Consider the following 25,574-nt stretch of genomic DNA (forward strand, 5'->3'; position numbering starts at 1 on the left):
TCTCTGTCTCTGTCTCTGTCTCTCTGTCTCTCTCTCTCTCTCTCTCTCTCTCTCTCTCTCTCTCTCTCTCTCTCTCTCGGAGCTGCCTTACTGCAGATACTCTGAATCAGTTGAATTAGAAATGACAATGGAGGCCCCTGAGGGTTCCTACAACCCTGGGGTAAACTGAGTCTCTGTTCCAGACACCTGCAAGAGGTCAGTCCATCTAATGCTCTGAGCCAGGCAAGGAACTCAGTCCTGCTTTCTGTCCTCTCCAGAGGAGGGGATGACCATAGCAGTCGCTGACATTTATAATCTACTACAAGGCCTCAAAGTGCCCTATGTACCCTTTGGTGGAGAACAGGGTTCTTTTAGGAGATCATGGTTAATTTAATTAACCAATAAGAAAACTCCTGGCAGGGTCATAGAACAGAATCTCAGGAGCATAAATACAAATATTATCTCATCTGATCTTCACAGTGAGCCTGGGAGTGTGAGAGGCTATCCTTATCTCCCTCTTAAAGATGTGTGAGATGTGTGACTTGTCCAGGGTCACACAGCCACGAAGTGTCTGAGGTCAGATTTGAACTTAGGTCTAGGTGGCACAGCAGATTGAGAGCCAGGCCTGAGGTCAGAAAGACCTGAGTTCAAATGTGACCTCAGACATTTACTAGCTGTGTGACCCTGGACAAGTCACTTAACCCTGTTTATCTCAGTTTCCTCATCTGTAAAATGAGCTAGAGAAGGAAATGTCAAATCACTTCAATATTTTTGCCAAGAAAACCTCAAATGGGGTCATGACGAGTCAGATACAACTGAAAATGAATTAACAAGAAATAATGACTAGACCCATGATTTCATTAGTAAAGGAAACTCCTGGGTATGGAAACCCCCTCTCCCAATGAAGGGCAACCCCTTTTCTGCAACTTATAGTCTTAGAGTTGCCCACAGCCTTGAAAAGTGAAGTGACTTGCCCAGGGTCACATAGCCAGCATGTGTCAGAGGCAGAATTTTATTCTAGGCTCTGATTTGGAGGCTAGTTTTCTATCCCCAGGAATAAGAATAAGAATAACTAACATTTATAGAGCACTTTAAGATTTGCAAAGTGCTTTACAAATATTATCTCCTTTCTATCCTCACAACAACATTGAGAGGTAAGTGCTAGTATCATGCCCATTTTACAATTGAGGAAACTGAGGCAAACAGGTGAAGAGACTTACCTAGGGTCACCCAGCTAGTAAGTGTCTGGCTCTTCCTGACTCCAGGTCCAGGGCCACCTAGCAACCTTCTACATGTACAAATCAAACTATTACGTTGAACATTTTCCAATAGATTGCTAAATTCTGGCAGTGTTCTTCGTTTCTTCTCCATTAATTATGCTATCCCTCTTCTCAATTTAGATTTTTGGTCATCTAGTTTTCCTCACTCTTCTTTTTAATTAGATTTTTTGTGCCCCAGCAGTCTTAACCAGGATTTTCCTAAATAGCTCATTTATTCCTTCAGTCATTATTTTAGTTGGAATTGTGTAAATTTCTCCTTAATTCTGATAATTCCCTGTGCCTGGTATTTGTGGGTTCATTTGCTGACCTCTGATTTCTTTTGTTTGCAAATACAACTCAATATTCTTTTTGCTTTTTGTTACTATAAGTGGTCAGTGAGATAGATTTGTTTTTGAGGACCACTCTAGTTATGTCCCACAAATTTAGTTCAGTGCTCTGGCCCATTTGGGGGGATCCTGACTCTGTTATCCATTGAATTAACTCTCCCTCCTAGTATGATGTCAACCACCTATTCCTTTATCCAAGTAATTGATTGAGAAGCTAGTGGATAGGGTGCTGGCCCTGGAGTCAGGAGGACCTGATTCAAATCTGGCCTCAGACACTTAACACTTACTAGCTGTATGACTTTGGGCAAGTCACTTAACCCCAATTGTTCCTGAGGACCTGAGTTCAAATCCAGCCTCAGACACTTTGATAGCTGTGTGACCTTAGGTAAGTCTCTTAACCTGTTTGCCTCAGTTTCCTCATCTCTAAAATGAGCTGGACAAGGAAATGGCAAATCACTCCATTATCTTTGCCAAGAAATCCCAAATGGGGTCACAAAAGAGTCAGACAGGGCTAATAGACAAAACAACAAGTCATTGATAAAAAATGCTAAGTAACATAGAGCCAAGCACAGCATCCCTGGGGCACTCCACTGGAGACTTCCTTGGAAATTGACACTGAGCCATCAATTACTCTTCATCCTCCAACCAGTCCTAAATCCTTCTAACTGTACCATTTGCTAGTCTCATCTCTCCGTATATTCCATGAACTAACTCACATATCCATCATCATGTCTCCAATTGTCACTGAATGTAGCCAGCCCAACACCTTTTAAAACTGAATGAATGAGTGAGTACATGAAGGGAAAAGCACTTATTTGGGGCTGAGCGCTGTGCTAAACACTAGGGATGCAACTGTTTGGGAGATGACACACATAGGGCAGCAGTGGCCTGGGAGGGTGTATTGGTTTTGGAAGTTACAATGATGGTGAGCAGAGCAATGGAAGAGTAGATGGATGGGCATGCCCATTCTAGTGGCAAAGGTAGAATTGATATATTCACGGGTCCAGAATTGGAAACTGGGCCTGGGGGAGGGTACATCCACAGCGGCAAGGTATGCCTGGGCTACAAGGTGAAGACAGCCTAAATACAATGGGCCATGTGATTCCTCCATGGCACAATCTTTGGTCCTGGTGGGAAGGGAGGAGCATGAGAAGATGGTCAAGGCGTAAGAGGTCTATCTTTTAAGAGTAACTCTGTTCATATGGACCTTTAAAGTTTGTGAAGTATTGGGAGCGGCTAGGTGGCACAGTGAATAGAGTACCGGTCCTGGAGTCAGGAGGACCTGAGTTCAAATCTGGCCTCAGACACTTAACACTTACTAGCTGTGTGACCTTGGGCAAATCACTTAATCCCTTGAAAAAAAGCAAAAAAAAAGTTTGTGAAGTATTTTTTCATATAACAACCTTATGAGTTTGATGGGACAGATACTGATATCTCCATTTTCTAGGAAATGAAGAACTGAAGCTTGTCACAGAGCTATTGGGACGTGAAAACTCAGGACTTGAAGTCAGTACACCTGACTCTAAATCCCATGCTTTTGTGTAGGATGATTGATTGAGGCTTTTGCTCATGCCCTCTTATCTTGTTTTCTTGTTTTCCCTACAGTATCCCACCGAAAACACTTGCTGTTCTTCTGATCAGGATTGCAAAAAGGGGAGGACTGACCCACTGAGCAAAGGTACATGTTATTTCCAGTTCCTAAGAGCTTGAGTCTGGTATGATAAAAGAACTCTCATTTTAGGCACATCAGTGACTCTTCCTAAGCCTCTGTCAGGACCTAGAGTCCTCAGTCTTCTCCTTATTGCTCAGTCATTTCAGTCACGTCCTACTCTTCATGACCCAATTTGGGGTTTTCTTGGCAAAGATACTGAAGGGGTTTGTCACTTCTTTCTCCAGCTCATTTTACAGATGAGGAAACTGAGGCAGACAGGGTGAAGTGATTTGCTCAGGGTCACACAGCTAGTAAGTGTCTGAGGCTGAATGTGAACTCAGGTCTTCCTGACTCCAGGCTCAGATTTCTATCCAATGTACACCCAGATCCCCATAAACTCAAATCCTGCTCCAATGCCACATGCAGGAGACCCTGGGTTCTCAAAGGCTATGCTAGTAGAACACAAGGTCTAAAACAGAATGGAAACTCCTTCTTTTTTATCTTTGTATCCTCAACACCTAGACCAGTATGTGACACTTAGCAGGAGCTCAGCACAGGACTGAAGGAATGTTCTGTTCTACCAATAGAATGGAAGCTCCAGGAGGGCAGAGAGTGTTTCCTTTTGCTTTTTGTATTCCCAGCTCCTAGTCCAGAGGCTGGTACACAGTAGGTGCTTAATAGATGCCTGCTGAATGGAATTGAAATTGAAAATACCTTAAAATATATAATAACTTGCTTGTTACATTCAACTTTTTTTTAATGGTTCTCTAGTAATATCTATTAACATCAGGCAGTTGAACCCTTGCCAAAAGCAACCATCATGGTGGGTATCAAGCACAAAATCCAAAGCAAAGAGAGATTCCTACACTTAGCACAGTGCCTGGCACATAGTAAGTACTCAATAAATGCTCATTGACTTGGGGCGGCTAGGTGGCTCAGTGAATAGAGCACTGGTCCTGGAGTCAGGAGGACCTGAGTTCAAATCTGGCCTCAGACACTTAACACAAAAATTATCTGTGTGACCTTGGGCAAGTCACTTAACCCCAATTGCTCTTCCAAAAAAAAATATGCTCATTGACTGACTTTTTGACTAAAGCTTAGCACACAGTAAGCATTTAATAAATGCTTATTGATTGATAAGATATCTCCATTGAGCCTTACAACAATCCTCTAAATTGGGTGCTATAGGTCTCAGTCACCACATTTTAATAATGAAGAAGCCAAGGCTCAGAGAGGTTAAATCAGTGAACCTAATAAGCTTCCGAGGTAGGATCTGAGCCCAGGTCTCTCCTGGTTTCAAGTCAAGCTCCCTTACTACCATGCCACTCTACTCTTTCCAGCCATGACTTTACAATGGTATCCTTCCTACAGGGGTTCAGACAGGAAACTGTATAAAGTATAACTTGACTAGTGACCACCCAAAGATCCGTGACGTCCCCGAGATCTGCAAACACCAAAAGACCTGTGAAATCTCTGCCTGGTGTCCTATAGAGCCAATAAAAGAGGCTCCTAGGTAAGTGAGAAGCTGAATGGACTCATTCCTGTCTTAGTGTAAACACAGAGGTGGGGAGCCTGCTGCCTCGAGGCCACATGTGGCCTTCTAGGTCCTCAAATACAGCCCTATGGCTGAAAAAGGCTGTAGTTGATGTCCTAGAGGGCCACATATAGTGTCCAGGCTGCATGGATTCAGTCAAAGGGCCACAATTGAGGACTAGAGGGCGATATGTGAACACAAAATCACAGGTTCCCCATCCCTGGTATAGAGCATGCAGAAGGCATTATTGCAATATCTGTTGAAAAAAGAATGTGTGTATGAATGAATTCTTCATACTTTTTTTTGTTAATTTTTAACTTTTATTTTCAGTTCCAAATTCTCTCTCTGCTACCCCACTCATGGAAAAGGCAAGAAATAGGATTCCCATTATACATGTTAAGTTATGCAAAACCTATTTCCACATTAGCCATAATGAACTGAATCTCTCTGAGCAATGATGATAGAACTTAGAGATCTCTTAGATTTTTGCAGAACCTGATCAAGTTCAGGCAGTAGGTCTGGGACACTCAGATAGGCAAATACACAGGAAACCATTAGTACTTCCCCCAACTCCCTAAATGACTTTCTACCTATTTTATATGAAATTTTGTATGAAAGAATATATATGGTTTCCCACCCTCCACCCCCAATTCACACTCCTTAGTTGCTGTTTCAAAGAAATTCTAGACTCTAATCATAAGATGAGAATGAGGTGCTGACATAGCTGTAAAATGGGTCTATGCCCTGATCCCCTTACAAAATGCAAATAGCTTTTTGACTGTAAGCTCCTTGAGGGCAGGGACTATCTTTCACCTGTTTTTGTATCTCTAGTGCTCAGTAGAGCAGATTGCCTGGCATTAGTAGGCCATTAATAAATGTTTATTAATTGATTGATTGGCTCAGGAAGGAAAGAATGCTTGGCGAGTTGTTATTCAATCATTTTTGTCATGTCTAATTCTTCGTGACCTCATTTGGCATTTTTCTTTTTTAAATTTTAATTTAATTTGATTTTTTAAATAATATTTTATTTTCCCCCCATAATTACATGTAAAAACAATTTTTAACATTTGGTTTTTTAAAGTTTTGGGTTCTAAATTCTTTCCTTTCCTCTCTCCCCTCCCCCCTTCCTGAGATAGTAAGCAATCTGATATAGGTTATACATGTGCAATCGTGTAAAATATATTCACATATTAGTCATTTTATGAAAGAAAACTTGAACTAAAGAAAGAAATGAAGGGAGGAAAGAAAATTTAAAATAGTATGCATCAGTCTGTATTCAGACTCCATCAGTTCTTTTTCTAGAGGAGGGTGATCATCATGGGTCCTTTGGGATTGTCTTGGATCATTAGTGTATAGCTGAGAATAGCTAAATCATTCACATTTGATCATCTTACAAAATCGCTGTTACTGTATACGATGTTCTCCTGGATCTGCTCACTTCATTTTTCATCAGTTTATGTAAGCATTTCCAGGTTTTCTGAAATCATACCATTTGTTATTTCTTATAGCACAATAATATTCTGTTATCATTATATATCACATCTTGTTCAGTCATTCCTTAAGTGACTGATATCCCCTCAATTTCCAATTCTTGGTCACCACAAAAAGAAATGCTATAAGTGGATATAAGAGAGAACAGATTAGGGGAAGGGGTATTCAGTAGGCTCGGTATCTTGGGGTAGAGGGTAGGGGGAAATGGGGAGAAAAATTTGTAATGCAAAATCTTGTGGAAATGAATGTTTAAAACTAAAAATAAATAAATAAATTGGGGAAACACACACCAAGAAGTGCTTTAAGTATTTTTGTAAAAATATGTTTTTTTCCCTTTTTGAAAAAAAAAATTCTTGGGCAGCTAGGTGGTGCAGTGAATAGAACATTGGCCCTGGAGTCAGAAGGACCAGAGTTCAAATTTGGCCTCAGACACTTAACACAAAAACTAGCCGTGTGACTTTGGGCAAGTCACTTAACCCCAACTGCCCTCCAAAAAGAAAAAAAATTCTTTAAGATACAGGCCTAGTAATGGCATTGCTGGGTCAAAGGACATGAACACTTTTATAACACTTTGGACATAGTTCCAAATTGTTCTCCACAATGGTGGAGATTTGGATCAGTTCACAACTCCACCAACAGTGCATTAGTGTCCCAATTTTCCCACATTCCTTCCAATATTTATCATTTTTCTTTTCTGTCAAATTAGCCAATTTGGTAAGTGTGAGGTGATACCTCAAGGTTGTTTTAATCTGCATTTCTCTAATCAATAGTGATGTAGAACATTTTTTCATATGACTATAGATATCTTTGATTTGTCTAAAAATGCCCTGTTCATATCCTTTGACCATTTACCCCATGTTTCCCTGATAATAAGACACTGTCTTATTATTTTTTTTGGACAGAAAAAACACCAGAGGGCTTATTTTCAGGGGAGGGCTTATTTTAATGAACATTGACAGCAATTTTAATAAACAGGTAAATGTGAACAAAAAAATGTACCTTTATTCAATAAGCAAATCACTGGGGAAGAACAGGATGACGCGCTCACTGCTGCAGCTCTGATTGGATGCAGCTCGGAGCGCGGCGTGCGTTTCACGGGGGGGGGGGAGACGGTGCATACAGAGGGTACCGTAATGTAGCGTGTAGCGCAGGGGATCACCTTCACTACAGTAGCAATCTCAATAGGGCTTATTTTCAGGGAGGACTTATTATCGGGGAAACACGGTATAAATTGGGGAATGACTTGAATTCTTGTAAATTTGACTCTGTTCTTTAGTTGAGAAATTAGGTCTTTATCAAAGATGTCTAGGGTTTTCTTGGCAAAGATATAGGAATGGTTTGCCATTTCCTTCTCTAGCTCTTGTACAGATGAAGAAACTGAAGAAAACAAGGTGAAATGACTTGCTTAGGGTCACACAGCTATTAGCATTAACATTCTATATCACTTTCTTAAATCTAGACAATCAACATAATAATACATCAATCTCTGCTTTGTGGCATTTGCTGATTTCTGAGCTATAAATACTCATATTGAAATTTTAATAATGGGGTCTCAAGAGTCAGTTCCAGAATACCACTGGAGTTAGCCCTAGGTCACTGTCACACCCCTAGAGACCCAGCTGAGGGAATAGCCCAGAGACGGTATCACATTTTTATTATCTTATTTATGCCTCACTTAAGTCCAATTCACACAAAAGTCAAGACATCACCCTAATTTAAATAAGATGAAACACAAGTCCTGACATGAGGTGACAATGAGGTCACCAAAGACCCTTATCTCTGATACTCCACACAACCCCAGAAACATCTTGAAAACTGAGCTCAGAGAAGATGGCAGAGTAAAAGCAGGAACTTGCTTGAGCTACCACTCCAACCACCTCCAATACTTGTAAAAAATGACTGTACAAATTTTAGTCCTGTATGAGCTTTGCCAACCCAGACCTGGGGCCCTAGACCTGCCAGAGCAGACTTCAGGAGATTGAATCACCGGCAGCTGTGGCAGTTTCCAGACTTCTCAACCTATAAACACCAAAGAGAAAGTAAAAGGTCAGTGTGGAACTCTGTTGGAACTGGGTGAGAGAAGAGTAGTCTAGTCCCTGGCCCCAGGGCAGCAGAGGTAGCAGCTGTAGCTTCTGCATGGGGAATTGCTCTTGCTTTGACCTGCTTGGATCTGGGTCTCAATCTTGGGTGGCAGTCCTGGGGTGAGGAGCGCTAGCACGGCAGAGCTTGTGGAGGCTGTAGAGAGGGGGCCCTCCTCATATCTCTGACAACAGCTGTGCAAAATCCCAGAAATTTGGGACATATCACTCTCCACTCTGGAAGCAGAGTTCTACCATAACAAAGAGCTCAAAAGTCAAATAATTGGCTGGCAAGATGAGCCAACAGAGGAAGCACAATCAGACTATAGAATCCTTTTATGGGGACAAAGAGGATCAAAACATAGAACCAGAAGAAGACAACAAAGTCAAAACTCCTACATTAAAAGCATCTAAGAAAAATATGAAGTGGCCGCAGGCCATGGAGGAACTCAAGAAGGATTTTGAAAATCTAGTAAGAGAAGTAGAGGAAAAATTAGGAAAAGAAATGAGAATGATTCAAGAAAATCATGAAAATAAGTCAACAGCCTGATTGAAGAAAATAACACCTTAAAAAATAGACTAACTCAAATGGCAAAAGAAAACTCCTAGGAATATTATAGCCAAACTCCAGAGTTTCTAGGTCAAGGAGAAAATATTATAAGCTATCAGGAAGAAACAATTTGAGTACTGTGGAAACACAATCAGGATAACACAAGAAGAACTCAAGAAGGATTTTGAAAATCTAGTAAGAGAAGTAGGGGAAAAATTAGGAAAAGAAATGAGAATGATTCAAGAAAATCATGAAAACAAGTCAACAGCCTGATTGAAGAAAATAACACCTTAAAAAATAGACTAACTCGAATGGCAAAAGAGGTCCAAAAAGCCCATGAGGAGAAGAATGCCTTAAAAAGTCTAATAGCCCAGATGGAAAAGAAATTTCAAAAACTCCCTAAAGAGAATAATTCCTTCAAAATTAGACTGGAGTAAATGGAAGCTAATGACTTTATGAGAAATCAAGATTATAAAACAGATGCAAACAAATCCAAAAAATAGAAGGCAATGTGAAATATCTCATTGGAAACACTGCTGACCTGGAAACTAGATCCAGGAGAGATAATTTTAAAATTACTGGACTACCTGAAAGCAATGATCAAAACAAGAGCCCAGACATGATCTTTCAAGAAATCCTCAAGGAAAAATGCTCTGATATTCTAGAAACAGAAGGCAAAATAGAAATTAAAAGAATTCACCAATCACCTCTTGAAAAAGATCCCAAAAAGAAAACTCCTAGGAATATTATAGCCAAACTCCAGAGTTTCTAGGTCAAGGAGAAAATATTATAAGCTATCAGGAAGAAACAATTTGAGTACTGTGGAAACACAATCAGGATAACACAAGATCTAGCAGCTTCTACATTAAAGGATATTCTGGAGGTCAAAGGAGCTAGGATTAAAAGCAAGAATCACCTACCCAGCAAAACTGAGTATAATACTTCAGAGGAAAATATGGTCATTCAATGAAATAGAGGACTTTCAAGTATTCTTGATGAAAAAAAAAACAGAGCTTAACAGAAAATTTGACTTTCAAATACAAGAAGCAAGAAAAGCATAAGAAGGTAAAGAGGAAAAAGAAATCATAAGGAACTTATTAAAGTTGAACTATTTACATTCCTACATGGAAAAACAACAATTATAACTCATGAGACTTTTCTCAGTATGAGGATAGTTGAAGGGAATATATATGTATATATGTGTATACATGCATATATATGTATGTATAGGAGGGCATATGTGTGTATATGTGTGTGTACATGTATACATAGAGGACACAGGATGAGTTGAATATGAAGGGATGATATCTAAAAAATAAAATTAAGAGGTAAGAGAGGAATATATTGGGAGAAGGAGAAAGGGAGAGATAGAATATAGTAAATTATTTCACATAAAAGAGGCAAGAGAAGACTGCTACAATGGAGGGGAAGAGCAGGCAGGTAAAAGGGAATGAATCAGCCTTATTCTCATTGGATTTGGCTTAAGGAAGGAATAGCATACACACTCAATTGGGTATTTTATGCTACAGTAAAGTAGGGGGGAAGGGGATAAGAGGGGGAATGATAGAAGGGAGGGCAGATTAGGGGAGGGGAAATTAGAACCAAACACTTTTGAAAAGGGACAGGGTCAAAGAAGAAAATAGAAAAAATGGGAGTGGGATAGGATGGAGGGAAATACAGTTAGTCTTTCACACTATAACTACTATGGATATGTTTTGCATAACTACACATATACAACCTATATTGAATTGTTTGTCTTCCCAGTAGGGGTGGGTGAGGAGGGAAGAAGGGAAAGAATCTGGAAATCAAAATTTTAAAAACAAATGTTAAAAATTGTTTTTTACATGCAACCAGGAAATAAGATATTCAGGCAATGGGGTATAGAAATCCATCTTACCCTACAAGAAAGTTGAGGGGGAATGGGGGATGACATAAGAGAGAACAGATTGGGGGAAGGGGTATTCAGTATGCTTGGTATCTTGGGGTGGGGATAGGGGAGAGATGGGGAGAAGATTTGTAACTCAAAATCTTGTAGAAATGAATGTTGAAAACTAAAAAACAAATTGGAAAAAAAAAAAGAAAATTGAGCTCAGTTCTGGACAATGCATTTTAAGAAGGACATTGATAACCTGGGGAATTTCATGTGAGGATCATTGAAAGGAAGTAGAGTTGTTCAGCCTGGAAAAAGGAAGGTGTAGATGGGACATGATGGCTGTCTTAAGAAATGAGGTCACAAAGTCAGACACGACTGAAAAATTCTAACAGCAATACTTAAGCAAAACCCACCAGCACCTTGGCCACGTCTACCAATATGCCTCATTCTGTGCCTAGTCCATTACCCCTCGACTGAGAGAAAGAAGACATCCTCAGCCAACAGCCCTTTGAAGTCAAGATTGGTGATAGAATGAAGGAAATACAAAAGACATGGGGGGAAAGATACAAAGTAACTGTGTGGGATGCAATAAAAACTCCAGGCATTAGAGTTAGCTAGAAGCCCCCAAAACAGCGGATCTCTCTTCTCCCCAGCTCTCGCGGACTCCACCTGACCCTCACACAGGCTCTAGATATTGAATAATCAATCTCCACCAATGAGGAAAGAGTCCCAACAATTGGTCCTTTCGAACCTAAAGTTACACTACTTTCCAGTCAAGTTAGCCTACTAGGTGCTCCCTGACCCTCGGCATTCCATTTCCACCCTCCATACCTTTGCAGAGGCTGAACCCCCCCCCCCCCCCCCCCCAGGAATTCCCTCATTCTTCACCTTGACCTTTAGAATCCCTAACTTCCTTCAAAGATCAGCTCATGAAGCACTTCCTAAACTGTTAGTGCAATCTCCTTCTCAGACTATCTTTTCTTTCTTCCTTTCTTTACCTGTTTTATCCTCCAGTATCTAACTAAAATCCTTGAAGGTAGGAACCATTTTATCAGTTTTGTCTGTGTATTAAAAAGTGCCTTCAATAGGAACCTAATGACCATTTGTGGAATTGGATTGAAAATTTTTTTATATTTGTCCTGCCACCCAGGACAGCCAGGTGTCACAGTAGATTGAGCACTGGGCTTGGAATCAGGAAGATTCATCTTCATGAGTTCAAATCCAGCCTTAAATATTCACCAGCTGTGTGACCCTGGGCAAGTCGCTTAACCCTGTTTGTCTCCGTTTCCTCATCTGTAAAATGAGCTGGAGAAGGAAATGGCAAACCACTCCAGTGTCTTTGCCAAGAAAACCCCAAAGGGGTTCAGGCACAATTGAACAACCATCTGCCTCCTTACCCAGCTGTGAGGTCCTTAAGGTCAGGGACACACAAGACTGTGTCTTATTTGATGTATTTATGCACACCTCCACATCCCTGAGCAAGCTCAGGTTTCTGCACATAGGAGGGTCCCATATATGTTTTGGGGGCAATTGTCATCATTTTTGCGTAGCTGGTTCTGGACGATGATCACCATAGCACATTATGTCATTTCTTCTTTCAGGCCAGCACTCCTGGCCAGTGCTGAAAACTTCACTGTCCTCATAAAGAACAGTATTCACTTCCCAGGCCACAACTATAGCACGTAAGTAGTTTTCATTCACTTATTTCCCAGGCCACAGCTACAATTTTATATGAACTCTTTTTCATTCATTCATTCACTTCCTGGGCCCCAACTACGCTAGATAAATGTACCCAATTCCTGGCTCTGCTACAAAGACCGAGTGGATACAACTTTTCAACAAAGATGACTCTGTCATTTGTTTTTCACTTTTGCAGAAGAAATATCCATCCAGGAACCAACATTGCCTGTACATTTCACAAGACCTTGAAGCCAGACTGTCCAATTTTCCGGCTAGGAGATATCTTACAGGAAACAGGGGAAAATTTTTCATCTGTGGCCATCCATGTAAGTAGAGTCATGTTACTATGAAGAGCATCTTCCTAGACATCCTCATGCGAATTTGGTTCAGAGTTTGCAGGGGAATGGATAGACTATAGCAACTGCCATATAAGATGGAATCCACAAGGGACCAGATTACTGGGATACCATGCCCAGGAGGTAAGACTTCTCTTGGGCATTCCACAAGCCCCTTATCACTGCCGTATAGAGATTATGAATTTATGTGACATATTCATTCTGTATATACTTATGTAGCCCTTTCCACAAGCCTCCAAAGACTACTGAGATGAAAGAAGGAGTTGATGCTCACAGCTATGCAGGATTTTGGAGACTAGAAAATATGAGATCTGGTAACCATGCAAAACTTGAGGGCATTGAGAGATGGGCAGAGAAAGAGCAGAAACTGTTTGAGTGAAAGCAGATATCTCCCACAGACAGACAGGCACTGGTAACCAGTGGTACCTAGAGAGTGCAAGTGCATGTATCACACTTTGGCCATGAGGTCAAGGAGCTGAGGGTGTATTCTCGATTCCCCTCTTTTCCATTTTAGACAAGATGGAGATTCTTTTTTTCCCTAGCAATTTTTATTCCTTTTACACAGATCCTTTACTGTTACATGATTTTTTTGTTTTGGGTTTTGTTTTTTGTTTACGCGTGACTGGTTTAGATAAATGTTTCCCATTGCTTTGCTAAGTTTGATTGTAAAGGTTTCTGAGTATGTTCAAGGAGGGGAAGGAAAAAGCATTTTTGTTAAGGTTGTCAAGGGATGTTTCATAGAAGCAGAGGAATTTCAACTAAGTCAGAAAAGATGGGTTGTTAGGATAAAATATAAACTCTTCTGTTTGGTTTTAAAACCCTTCACAATCAGGCCCAATCTTATTTTTGCAGTCTCATTGGACATCGTTCCCTGTTTTGCATTCTAAGATCCAGCCAAACTGTTCTCTCTGTTCTTCACATATAATACTCCATCACACATTGCCATACCTTTGCACTGGCTGTCCCCTATCCCTGGGTGCACTCGCTATTTTTTTTTTTTTGGAGGGAGAAGGCAAGAAAATTAAGGTTAAGTGACTTGTCCAAGGTCACACAGCTAATAAGTGTGTCAAGTGTTTAAGACCAGATTTGAACTCAGGCCCTCCTGACTCCAGGGCCAGTGCTCTATTCACTGTGCCACCTAGCTGCCCCAGATGAACTCATTCTTAATCTCTACTTCTTTGCCTCCCTTTCTAAAATGACTTTCCATCTACTTTGGATCAAATGTTTCTCTCTCTCTCTCTTTCTCTCCTCTGTCTTTCATTTCTTTCTCCTCCTCTCTCTTTCTCTCTCTCTTTTCCTCTCTCCTCTCTCTTTCTCTGTATGTATGTATATCACTTTCCAAAACTTAAAGTGTTATATAAATGTTAGTCATTATAGGCCATTACTTAACTAATTAGTATGTACCTATATGTAAACTCAGTAAGATATAAGATCCTAGAAGGCAAGGACTATTTTAGCTTTTTATTTATATTCCCAGCACTTAGCACAGGTCCTGTTTAATAAATGCTAATTAATTACGGACAGATTCCTTCTTCCTTCAAGAACCACCTTCTACATCAACACTTTCCTTTTCCCCTCCAGCTATTAGTGCCCCCCTCCCTATCCCCCTTGTACTGATTTCATAATTGTTCTGTATATATTTATTCTGTATTACAGTATGTGTTACTTATTAACTTCCCCAATGTTACTTGTTAACTTCCCCAATGGAATGTAAGCTCCTTGAGGGCAGGGCTTGTTTCATCCTTTGTGTTAGTATCTCCAGCCCTAGCCTAGAGCCGGAAACACAGTAGATGTTTAATAACTGTGGATTGACTGGGGGGAAGGCCTCCCAGGTGTGATGCTGAGAAAGTGTAGGTAGGTTTGGCTACAGCAGAGAACTCACATTCACTGGGGTGCTATCCTTCATGTAAGTTTCTGTTTCCCCTTTCCAGGGTGGAATTGTGGGCATTGAGATCTACTGGGACTGTAACCTAGATGCTTGGTTCCATTCCTGCAGCCCCAAATACAGCTTCCGTCGCCTGGACAACAAGATGACCAAGAAGTCTTTGCAACCAGAGAATAGCTGGTTAGCTTCAGTTTTATCAGGATCTTTCAGGTACATAAAACCAGTGCATGATGAACCAAGAGTCAGGTCAGCCCTCCAAGCAACATTTAAGAGATTTGCCCTCTAAGGCAGGAATTGCCTCCGTTCCAAGGTCTTGTATCTATCTAACTTTCTCCCAAACTAACCTGATCCATTGTGAGTAGTAGGTGGTGGGAATAGCTGCTGGCTGGTCTAGGAGGCATGGAACATGTCCAATGGGGGCACCCAGCAGGTCTCCCCTAGCTGAAGCACACCTCATGGAGTGCTGAACTGATGGCTCGGCCACTTCCTGGGAAACGTACTCAGCTCTGAAGACTCAGCATTTGGAAAAACCCAGCCAACCTTGGATGAGCCTCAGTTCCCCCCAGCCCCAACCACGAGTGTAGTCGGAATTCTTCATCAGCTTAAGAACTTCTGCTCTCTAGGCATCCCTAGCTCCTTCTTCTCTCTCCCTCTTTCTTTCTTTCTTTCTTCTTGGAGTCTTCTGGCTTGCCAAAAAGCGTGGACCAGGAGGGAGCTGTTCAAATGGTGAGGAGGTAGGTAAAATGTTGATCCAGCAATTTCACACACACACAAACATACACACACACACAACAATACTCATTACAGTGTTAGATGAGTTGTGATGAGTTTTCTCATGCTCTAATGCATTTAATAGTGTTCTACATATAATAATAATATTTTAGGGTTAAGACACAGATACATACATATTACCTATGATATATGATTACGTGGAAGCTAGGTGGCGCCATAGTGCCCAGAGGGCCAGGCTTGGAGTCTGGTAGACTCATCTTCATCAGTTCAAATCTGTCCTCAGACACTTCCTAGCTGTGTGACCCTGGACAAGTCACTTAACTTTGTTTGCCTCAGTTTCCTCATCTGTAAAATGGTCTGGAGAATGAAATGGCCAACCAGTCTCTTTGCCAAGAAAACCCCAAATGGGGTCACAAAGAGTCAGACACAACTGAAAGAAATGAACAAGTATGATACACATACACACACACCACACATACACACACACACAGGTATCCCAAAAATCTCAGCACAGTTTTAAGCTTAATAACTTAAATGACCAAACAAATAGTTAAATGAAAATTCAAATGCAAACATTTTCTTGTAGCACCCATTGTTCCTGTCAAGTGACTCATTTCCAGACTGCATGCTAAATGGATTTCTTCCCATTCTACCTTCAAAATGGAAGTGTTCACCTTTAATAGCTTCAAACTACACTAAGACTTTTGGCATATATATCAGAATACCCAAGCTTTATTCTTAATGGGCATATTCTTTTTTTTTTATTAAATTTTATGTTTATTTTTAGTTTATATCATTCATTTCCATAAGATTTTGAGTTACAAATTTTCTCCCCATATTTTCCCTATCCACCTCCTCAAAACTGTGATCCCACTGTTTACCCCCTCCCCCAGTCTGCTCTGTCCTATACCCTCCCCCATTCCCCCTCTGACTTTCCAGCAGGGCAAGATGGATCTCTATATCCCAGTGCCTGTATATTTTATTTCCCAGTTGCATGTAAAATAATAATAAATAATAATATTTTGAAAACATTTGATTTTAAAACTTTAAATTTCAGATTCTTTCCCTTCTTCCCTCATCACCCACCCTTACTGGGAAGATAAGCAATTCAATATAGGTTGTACATGTGTAGCTACACAAAACATTTCCATAGTGGATATATTGTGAAAGACTGACTATATTTCCCTCCCTCCTATCCCACCCCCTACTTGTTCTATTCTCTACTTTGATCCCATCCCTTTTCAAAAGTGGGTGCTTCTAACTTCCCTCCCCACCCCCAGCCTGCCCTCCCTTCCATCATCCCCTTTCCCCTTACTCTCCTGTAGGGTGAGATACCCTATTTAGTGTGTATGTCATTCCCTCCCCGAGCCAAATTCAATGAGAATAAGGTTGACCCATTCCCTTTTGCTTTCCTATTCTTCCCTTCCATTGTAACCATTTTCTCTTGCCTCTTCCATATGGGATAATTTACCCCATTCTGTCTCTCCCCATCTCCTATCGTTATGTTCCTCTCTCACCTCTAAATTTCACCTTTTAAGTATCATACCTTCCTATTCAATTGGTCCTGTTAATGGACATATTCTTAATCATCTTCTCCCCACATATTTAAAATAATAACATCTAACATTTATAATAAAGCAATGACATATTTGTCTCACTTCCATTTAATAAACGTTTATTAAATAGCTACACCAGAGTTCTGGGAAATAGAAGAACAAAAGTAAAAACAGTGGCCCAGTGGCTAGAAGGTTGAACTCGGAGTCAGAAAGACCTGAGTTCAAATCTAACCTCAGACACTTACCAGCTGTATGACACTAGGCAAGTCACTTTACCTCTGTCTGCCTTAGTTTCCTCCTCTGTAAAATGGGGATAATAACACCTACCTCCTAAGGTTGTAGCTGGCATGTCCCTTCACCTCTGTCTCCCTCAGTTTCCTCCTCTGTAAAATGGGGATGACTATAGTGCCTACTTCCCAGCATTGTCATGAGTATCAAATGAGTTAATAATTGTAAAGCTCTTTGAAGACCTCAAAGTGATAGAGAAATGTGAGCTTTTCTAACTTGAATTCAAGTCTACTCTTTAATCTCTTCTGATGGTCATGAACAGCCCTCTGAGGTGGGTGCTGTTGTTATATCCTGGTACAGGTTCAGAGAAGCTATGACTTGTGTATGACCACATCAGCTAATAAGGCTAAGAGGTATGATTCGAACCCACCCTAATGGTTTCAAGTCAAGCACTCTTCCAACTACATCAATTCTAAAAGAAGAAATAAGGTTGGGGGTGGGGGGAGTGGAGTTGACCTTCTGTGACATATGATTCAAGCTTTATTAATCATCCATTTCAAAAAACTGGAACTCTCAAGTTTTGGCAAAGATAGCAGAGGAGGGTCATTTGTACATTTGGCAGAGCCTGCTATGTATTAAGCATTTAATAAATGATTGTGGACCAACTGCCCTCTTCTGTTCCTGTGTCCCTGCTCCATATTCTGGGCCCTACTTGGCCTACAATTATTGGTATGCAAGGACAAGCTCCCTTAGTGTCCTAAGCCTTTAATGATAGCCTAGAAGGCAACGTTATTATTTCCCAAAGAGTAATAGGACTGCTGGAGTTTGATTTTAAACGTCCCTGTTCTCTGAAGGTTTTAATGACCTTCAAGAGCTAAAGACTTGTTCATTTTAATGTCAAATTAGAAAGCAGCTACTCACTGTGTAATTGATACTTGGTGTTGATCTTGGATTAGTAGAAGCAGGGACGTGGGAATGAAAGCCCTGAGAATAGTTCTTGGGTTTGGATTGGAGTCTTGGGCCTGAGGAACAAAGCCACACTAGAAAATGGACCAGCAGGTGTTACTTCTCATTCCCTCTTGAAGGTGTGCAAAATGATTTGGATATTGTAGAACAAAAGGACTGGGTACAGTTTGATTGAACACTTTGGCAACTGGCTTACTAAGGGAGTGGGTCAGCATATGGTCCAATCCCAACTCAACATTGTTCATCATTATAAGGATTTATGGGACCCTAGAGACTGGCCCCAAGTACATGCAAGCATGTGCTTATCCTTTCTTCAGACCCCTCTCCTCTATTTTAGCAGCATGGAGTAGTGGATAGAACAATGGACTTAGAGTCAAAAAGTCCAAGTCAATACGTATGTATTAAGCACTTAGTTTATATCAAACATTGGTATGTACTGAATAAGGTGAGAGATGCTTCCCTTAAGGACCTTATATTCTAACGGGTGAAGACAACACATAAAAGGAAGATGGGGGTGGTATCTGCATTGAGGGGTGGGAGACATAGTGTAGCAGTCTGGAGAAAGAAACCTGACTTCCTCAAAATGGAGGTACTGGGAGGAACTTACAAATGAAAGACGGGGTCCCATAAGGATGGAGAAGGCAACTGAAGCATGGGTTCAAATCCTGCCTTAGACACTTATTAGCTATGTGACCCTGGGCAAGTTGCTTAACCACTCAGTGCTTCCATTTCCTCCTCTGTATAATGGAGGGGTCTCTAAGGTTTCTTCCAACTCCAAATCTCAGTCAGATCCAGTTTTCTATACTATGCTCATAAAATCTGGCTCCTTTGCCAAGCTGGGTGTGACCCTACCCCATCACCCATGTCCCTTGAGATGAAAGGCCCTAGTCTTATCATAACACAAGGAAGGATATTTCTTTTTCTTTCTTTGATAGCATCACCAGAGGCCTCTAATTGTGGATTCATTCCTTCTTATAGATATGCCAAATACTATATGGAAGGGGGTCAAGAAAAACGGACTCTTATCAAAGCTTTCGGAATCCGATTTGACATTCAGGTTTTTGGCACAGTAAGTACTGCCTGTTCCCCCATGCCCACCAGCTTACTCTCCCTACTTGTGCTCAGAACTAACTACTCAGAGGTTCTTCTGGATCAATAATCACAAGCCAACTGTCATGCAGTTAAACTAGGAAAGAAACAACCTTATATTTTATAATTAATAATTACAAGAAAGACTACAAGGAAATGCTAACATTTGGATGATCATTTATTTATGCATTTGTTTGTTTATTCAGCTCTTTATTTGTCTATTAATGTATTCGTTTGTTTATTTGTTTGTTTGAGACTGGCTCACCCTATCTGTCCAAGGATGAAAGTTCAGCAACTACTCCAGGAATGATTCCGCTACTTTAGGGCACGGAAGGTTTAACCTGCACCATTTCCCCTAGCTAGACTGGTTTGCCCCCTCCTTAAGTGGCCCAATGACTCACTATATTAGCATCAGAGTTAGAGTGGACACTCCATCAGCTTTGGCCCTCTGGAAGCACAGAATTCCCAAACTCAGTTGATCCACCAGCCTTAGTCTCCCTAGCACCAAGGACTACAGGAATGTGCTACAATGCCCAACTAACATCTGAATTTATGAAAATTCTGCTGGTGGTGGTTAAGCTTGCTAGTATATTATAATTACTGAATAATAAAAATAATGATGATGTTGACACTGTTTATGTAAGACCTGGTTTTAAGTCCTACCACTGACACATCCTGGCTAATGCCCCCAGGCTACTCTATAAGTCTAGGAGTTGCAGAGAAAGTTCTGTCGGAATAAGTAAAGGCAATTCCCTCACCCAGAATTAGTCTATTTAACTCATTCACATTGTGATTATATGGTCTACAAAATATTAACAGCAACCCTGAAAGACAGAAATTGCAAGATTATTTTTCCCATTTTAGAGGGAAGGAAACTGAGGCTTATACCTGATGTCTGAAGCAAGAACCCCATTATACCTGCACACGGGCAACAGAATGACAAAGACATATGGGCAGGAATTTGTGCTATGCCTGCTAACTGGTACCAGCCAAGACAATCTTGCAAATCTGTGGTGGGCTAGTTGGTTCAAAAGTTTCACTTTCTAGAGGAAAAATGATTCAGCACTAGCCTTTCATTCAATTGGTTGGCTCCGGATGGAGCTTCTAAAATCAGAGTTTCCACGGGCCCAAATAGATCCAAGTTGGATCATGGGAACAAGGTATATGCAAATCAGACCCCTGAAAACCTTTTAGTCACTCTCAGCCTGTCTGTCAACTTAGCCTTATTGTGACATTTCCCATAAGCCCTTTAAGGGCTCTGTCAATTTCTGTCATTCAATGGGTGTTCCCCATGACAATCCATCAAGGGAAATTGTGATGTTTGGGCCCAGGTGCTTCCATTCTGAATTTTAAATAACCTTTTCCACTTTATTTAAGGGAGGAAAATTTGACATTATCCATCTGATTGTATACATGGGCTCCACTCTCTCCTACTTTGGTTTGGTAAGCAGTTTTATTTTCTACATTTCTGAAACCTCTTTGGTTCAAAAAGAGTTCTAACCTTTTTTTTTCTTTTTTTCCCCTTAGGCCACAATGTTGATTGACTTTCTTATTCAGATGTACACAAAGAACTGCTGTCGATCTTGGTTTTATCCCTGTTGTAAGGTCTGTGAGCCCTGTTCCGTCAATGAATACTACTATGAAAAGAAGTATGAAACCATTGGTCAGCCTAAATTGGTAAGAGTTGCTGTCTTCCTCAACTTAATGCCAGAACACTGATTTGATTTTAAAAAAAAGTGAGTTGGTACCAGAGGCTCATAGGTCAAACCTAGAAGTGACCTCACAGGTCATCTAGTCCTGGCCCTTTATCTTACAGATAACAAAACTGAGGGCCAGGAAAGTTAAGTGCCTTGCCCAAGGTTACCAAGCTGGTAAGCATCAAAAGGGGATTTTATCTCATAAAGGACACCAGAGTCCTGGGTTCAATTCCCTATGTGATACGCACCTTCATTCTTCTTTACTCACAGACTACTCTCCTAAACTTGGCCAGCGGTCTTCGGGTCTTTGTAGACTATACTGTTGTTTATAAGACGGCTCCAAATAAAAATGGGAAGCAGAAGGTTAAGGAAAACAAGCTTCACAATTTGGCCAAGAGGGGAACTCTCAGGGTAGGGAATCAGACATGTTGGGTTGAAGCTGCAAAACGGTAACCAAAGAATTCAGCTTTTCTTTAGGTTTTGTGTTATATACGTCAATGAGATCCCAGACCAAGCCTTCATTAAGCACCCATGTGCTAGGCCCTGGGCTAAGTGCCAGGGATACAAATACACTGGAACTTGGTTTGCCTATCTTAGTCCTATACTCTGAAGGCTGATTCTGCTACATCCTCCCAGCCCCAGGGTTCTCGGGTGTCCTGGAGACTTTGGGGAGTCTCTGTTCTCTAAGGCTGACTTAAGCCCTCACCAATTACAAGATAGAGTAGAAGGAAAGTAATCTCAATATTGGGGTATTATATGAAGTGCAATGTAAAGTTAAATCTCAAGGACTTACAAAAACATCAGAGTTGTTTTTTTAATCCAAGAATGTAGCTATCTTTCCTTTACGGCATGGCTGAATGTAGTGCTCCTTGTCTATTAAATAGATTTTTAAATGTCCTCAGACCTTAATACTTACTAGCCCTGTGACCTTGGGCAAGTCACTTAACCCCAATTGCCCTTCCTTCTCCCCTCCAAAAAGAGCAAAAAAAAAAATAGATTTTTAAAATGTTAAATAAACATTCAGCTTCATGAAAAAAAAACCAACACTTCTTTAGAATCTAAATCAGGATAAAGTTATTGAATGGGATTCAGAAGAGGTAATCAGATATTTCTAAATATTTCATTTTGCTATATTACAGAATTTGATGTGTTCTATTTGGAAGTACAAATAATTGAGGAGATACAAATAATTTCAAAAGTTTATAAATGATACTTGGAGATATGATCAACTTTGGTTGTAATCAGTAAACATACAGAAAGTTCTAATGGACAGTGTCTGAGACTGGCAGTCAAGTTATCTGGGTTCCATTTCTGACTCATAGATTGACTTGGGAGTTGAATTGATGGACATAATTAAAGCTGTAGATGAGTCTCAATATCTTGGGAGATGAAACAGGGATAATACTGGCCTTTGAGTAACTAGACTCATCTTCCTGAGTTCAAATCTGGCCTCAGACACTTATTAGTTGTGTGACCCTAGGCAAGTCACTTCACCCTGTTTACCTCGGTTTCCTCATCTGTAAAATTAGCTGGATAAGGAAATGGCAGATCATTCCAGTATCTTTGCCAAGAATACTCCAAATGGGGTCATGAAGAGTCAGATACAACTAAAAAGGTAACTGAATGAAATACTTGCCTTTGTGTAATAACTGTGAAGTGATTTCTTGTGGAAGGAAGATTCAACACCCCCATCTAATCCAACACTCTCATTTTCATGAACAAGTTTTAAGCAACAAGTATTCCAGGCACTGTGCTAACCACTGGAGGTCCTGTAAAGCCTGGAGAGGGGACATGACTTGCCTAAGGTCACAAGTTAATAGGTGGCAAAGAGGGGATTCACACTAAGAAGCTCAGGCCTGGGCATAGAAATCTTTTCACTGTCCGTCCCAATCTGCTTAGTGTTCATGATTTCTAATAGATCATTTTTCTTGCCTTTTTTATTCTAGACATTAAAGTATATTTCCTTTGTGGATGAGCCAAACATTAGGATGGTTAATCAAGATTCACTAAGGGAAAGTTTACAAGTTATAGAAGGTGAAGAAGTTCCAGTAAGTGAAACCACTTGGGTTTATAATGCATAGAATTTGTTTTTTCATTGTTTTTCTTTGCTGAGAATCAACCAAATAATTAGCAGACATTTATTCATTTCCTACTATGTGTCAGGTACTCTTCTAGGCATTGGAGATACAAATACAACGAATGCATTGTCTGATTGTGCAGGGATAATTCCCACATCAACAAATATGAATAAAAAAGGGTGGGAATCAGTTGAGCAAAACTGAACAGTATGCTAGAAAAGTCTGACATTCTGTGAAGTGCTTGGCACCACAGGCCTCCACCTCTGCAAAGAAGTGGGGAGAGCCTGTCATTTTTCTTCTCTAGCACCCAGCCAGGTACCTTGAATTTAATAAATGATTGTCAAATCAAATGAAATTGATTTGTGCCTGTAAGAAGGCAGGTGAGGAATCCAGCTCCCTGACCTCTTAAGTCAGTACAAATGGAGAATCCCATGTCCTAAGTCAGGAGTGGGGAACCTGCAGCCTTTGGGCCCCATGTGGCCCTCTACGTCCTCAAGTGTGGCCCTTTGAATCCAAACTGGCCTCGAGGCCGCAGGTTCCCCACCCCTGTAAGTAGTTGGGTGGGGATATGTCATTTCGGATGAGTCTGGAACTTGGTCTTTTGCAGAGAACCCAGAAGGATTGCATAGACTTGGCCAAGCTGTTCCCACCACACCCAGATGCCAGCCCCAGCCCTGCATCCCCAGAAGAAATGCAGTTTCTTAATGAAGAGCCAAGTTGCCCACCCCATTCGAGGCCTGAGTGGTGCTGCTGTGGACAGTGCCGCCCATCCCGACTCCCAGAAAGCAGCATGTTCATAGAGGAGCTCTGCTGTCGCAGGACGGGGGGGCCCTGCATCACCACCTCAGCCCTGTTTGAGGAGCTGGTCCTCTCCAGGTCCACTTTGCGCTTCCTCTTGCTCTACCAAGACCCCTTGCTGGAGATGGATGCAGATGCCTTGAACGACCAGCTCCGTCACTGCGCCTACAGGCGCTACGTCGACTGGCGCTTTGGCTCCAAGGATATGGCGGGCTTTGCTATCTTGCCCAGCTGCTGCCGGTGGAAGATCCGGGAACGCTTTCCCAAAAAGGATGGAAAGTACACTGGCTTCAGGAGTCCCACCAGATACAGCCAGAAAGTCAGCACTCCTAGCCATTTTTCTTTTAATGATTCACCCATCTAAAGGTCTACATTAAGGTCAGGACGAGGAAACACAGGCTTTCCTGCCTTGAAGCTCTGTATGTATCAGGATACACAGCAGTAGATGGAGAGTTATGAGTCCCGGGTTCTAGTCCCTGTTCTGACAGTTTGGTAGTTACTTATTTGACCCTTAGCTTCTGTCTACCTGTCTAGCTTTTCAGCCTTGGCAGCCTGTATAGCCCCTTTTCTGTCTTTGGATGCTGGTGGTATCTAGGTGGTGCAATGAATTGAGCTCCGGACCTGAAGTCAGAAAGACCTAAGTTTAAATCTGCCCTTGTACATTTTTCTTAGCTGTGTGACCCTGGGCAAGTCACTTAACCCCTGTTGGCTTCAATTTACTTATCTGTAAAATGAGGATAATAATAACACCTACCTCCCAGGATTGCTGTGAGGATAAACAGAGATAATATTTGTAAAGCTTTTTGCAAACCTTAATATGCTATATAAATGCTGGCTGTTATTGTTATTATTCATCTTATTAATGCATTCCAACATATGGAGCATTAAACAAAAGTTGTGAATGAATGTTAGACTTCTTGGTGCATCCAAAAAAACTACCATGCTTGATAGTTTAGATGCCGGCCTGAGAAAGTGAAGTGTTTAGAATTTCAGACCCTGTAAAAACAATGACATTCTTTTGTTTGTTGTCATTTGCTACCCCTAGCCCTGAAACACAGAGAGAAGAAAAATCTCGCTGACCCCAAACCAAGGCCATGAGAGCAAGCCTCCACTTCTCTAGGGTGAATAATCCACTTACAAGGTCAACCATGAAGTCAGCCAGAGCCCTGTGCCCCATCACTCCTGCCTTTTCATCTTCCTTCATCCCCCTCCATCAAGTAGAATACCCAGAGATCCCTAAAATGTAGGTTTTGGGGTAGTAGTAACAGGTCACACCTCACTTCTCCACCAATCATTCCTTTAGAATCTGAGAAAAGTGTTGGCACATCATTAATGTATGAATGATATACTATTAATGTTTAATTAATATCATTTAATTAATATTAATTAATATCATTAATGCATGAATGATATGCTAGTAATGTTTAATTAATATTAATTAGATCATTAATGCATGATATAATTCATGAATGATTCTATATATGATGCAAAAGCTTGGAAGCTGTTTTTTGTTGCTGGATCTCACAATGGATCTGTAGATCCCAGAGCTTGCGTGTCACAGATAGTCAATGAAAGACAAGCTCCAAACCCAAATCAAGATCCAGTCTTTCTTCTATATGCAACCAAAAGCAAATTGAAATGCTTGTTGTCTTCTATCTTTGACTCCTGATTATAAAAGTCTTTAATAAATATACAAGTTTTGTACATAAGCTGTCTTTTATTTCTTTGGCATAGCCACTGGTTTACC

The 25,574-nt window shown here is 40.9% G+C and overlaps 1 protein-coding gene across 1 annotated transcript in view; it reads left to right on the forward strand.

Moving 5' to 3' along the window:
- LOC138156168 (P2X purinoceptor 7-like) overlaps positions 1-24,249 on the forward strand; it is a 34,031-nt gene extending 9,782 nt beyond the window's left edge. The window contains exons 4-13 of the mRNA XM_069081384.1: positions 3,191-3,263; positions 4,608-4,749; positions 12,364-12,444; positions 12,639-12,768; positions 14,730-14,893; positions 19,144-19,234; positions 20,632-20,697; positions 20,782-20,931; positions 22,898-22,999; positions 23,637-24,249. Coding sequence (XP_068937485.1) covers positions 3,191-3,263; positions 4,608-4,749; positions 12,364-12,444; positions 12,639-12,768; positions 14,730-14,893; positions 19,144-19,234; positions 20,632-20,697; positions 20,782-20,931; positions 22,898-22,999; positions 23,637-24,191 — 1,554 coding nt within the window. The 3' untranslated portion in view covers positions 24,192-24,249. The remainder of the gene's footprint in view (positions 1-3,190; positions 3,264-4,607; positions 4,750-12,363; positions 12,445-12,638; positions 12,769-14,729; positions 14,894-19,143; positions 19,235-20,631; positions 20,698-20,781; positions 20,932-22,897; positions 23,000-23,636) is intronic.
- Positions 24,250-25,574: the final 1,325 nt, after the last annotated feature.

The sequence above is a fragment of the Petaurus breviceps genome, unplaced genomic scaffold, assembly GCF_028583685.1.
Source record: "Petaurus breviceps papuanus isolate PSGF00001 unplaced genomic scaffold, PetGlider_PUasm1.0 99, whole genome shotgun sequence".
Classification (NCBI taxonomy): Eukaryota; Metazoa; Chordata; class Mammalia; order Diprotodontia; family Petauridae; genus Petaurus; species Petaurus breviceps.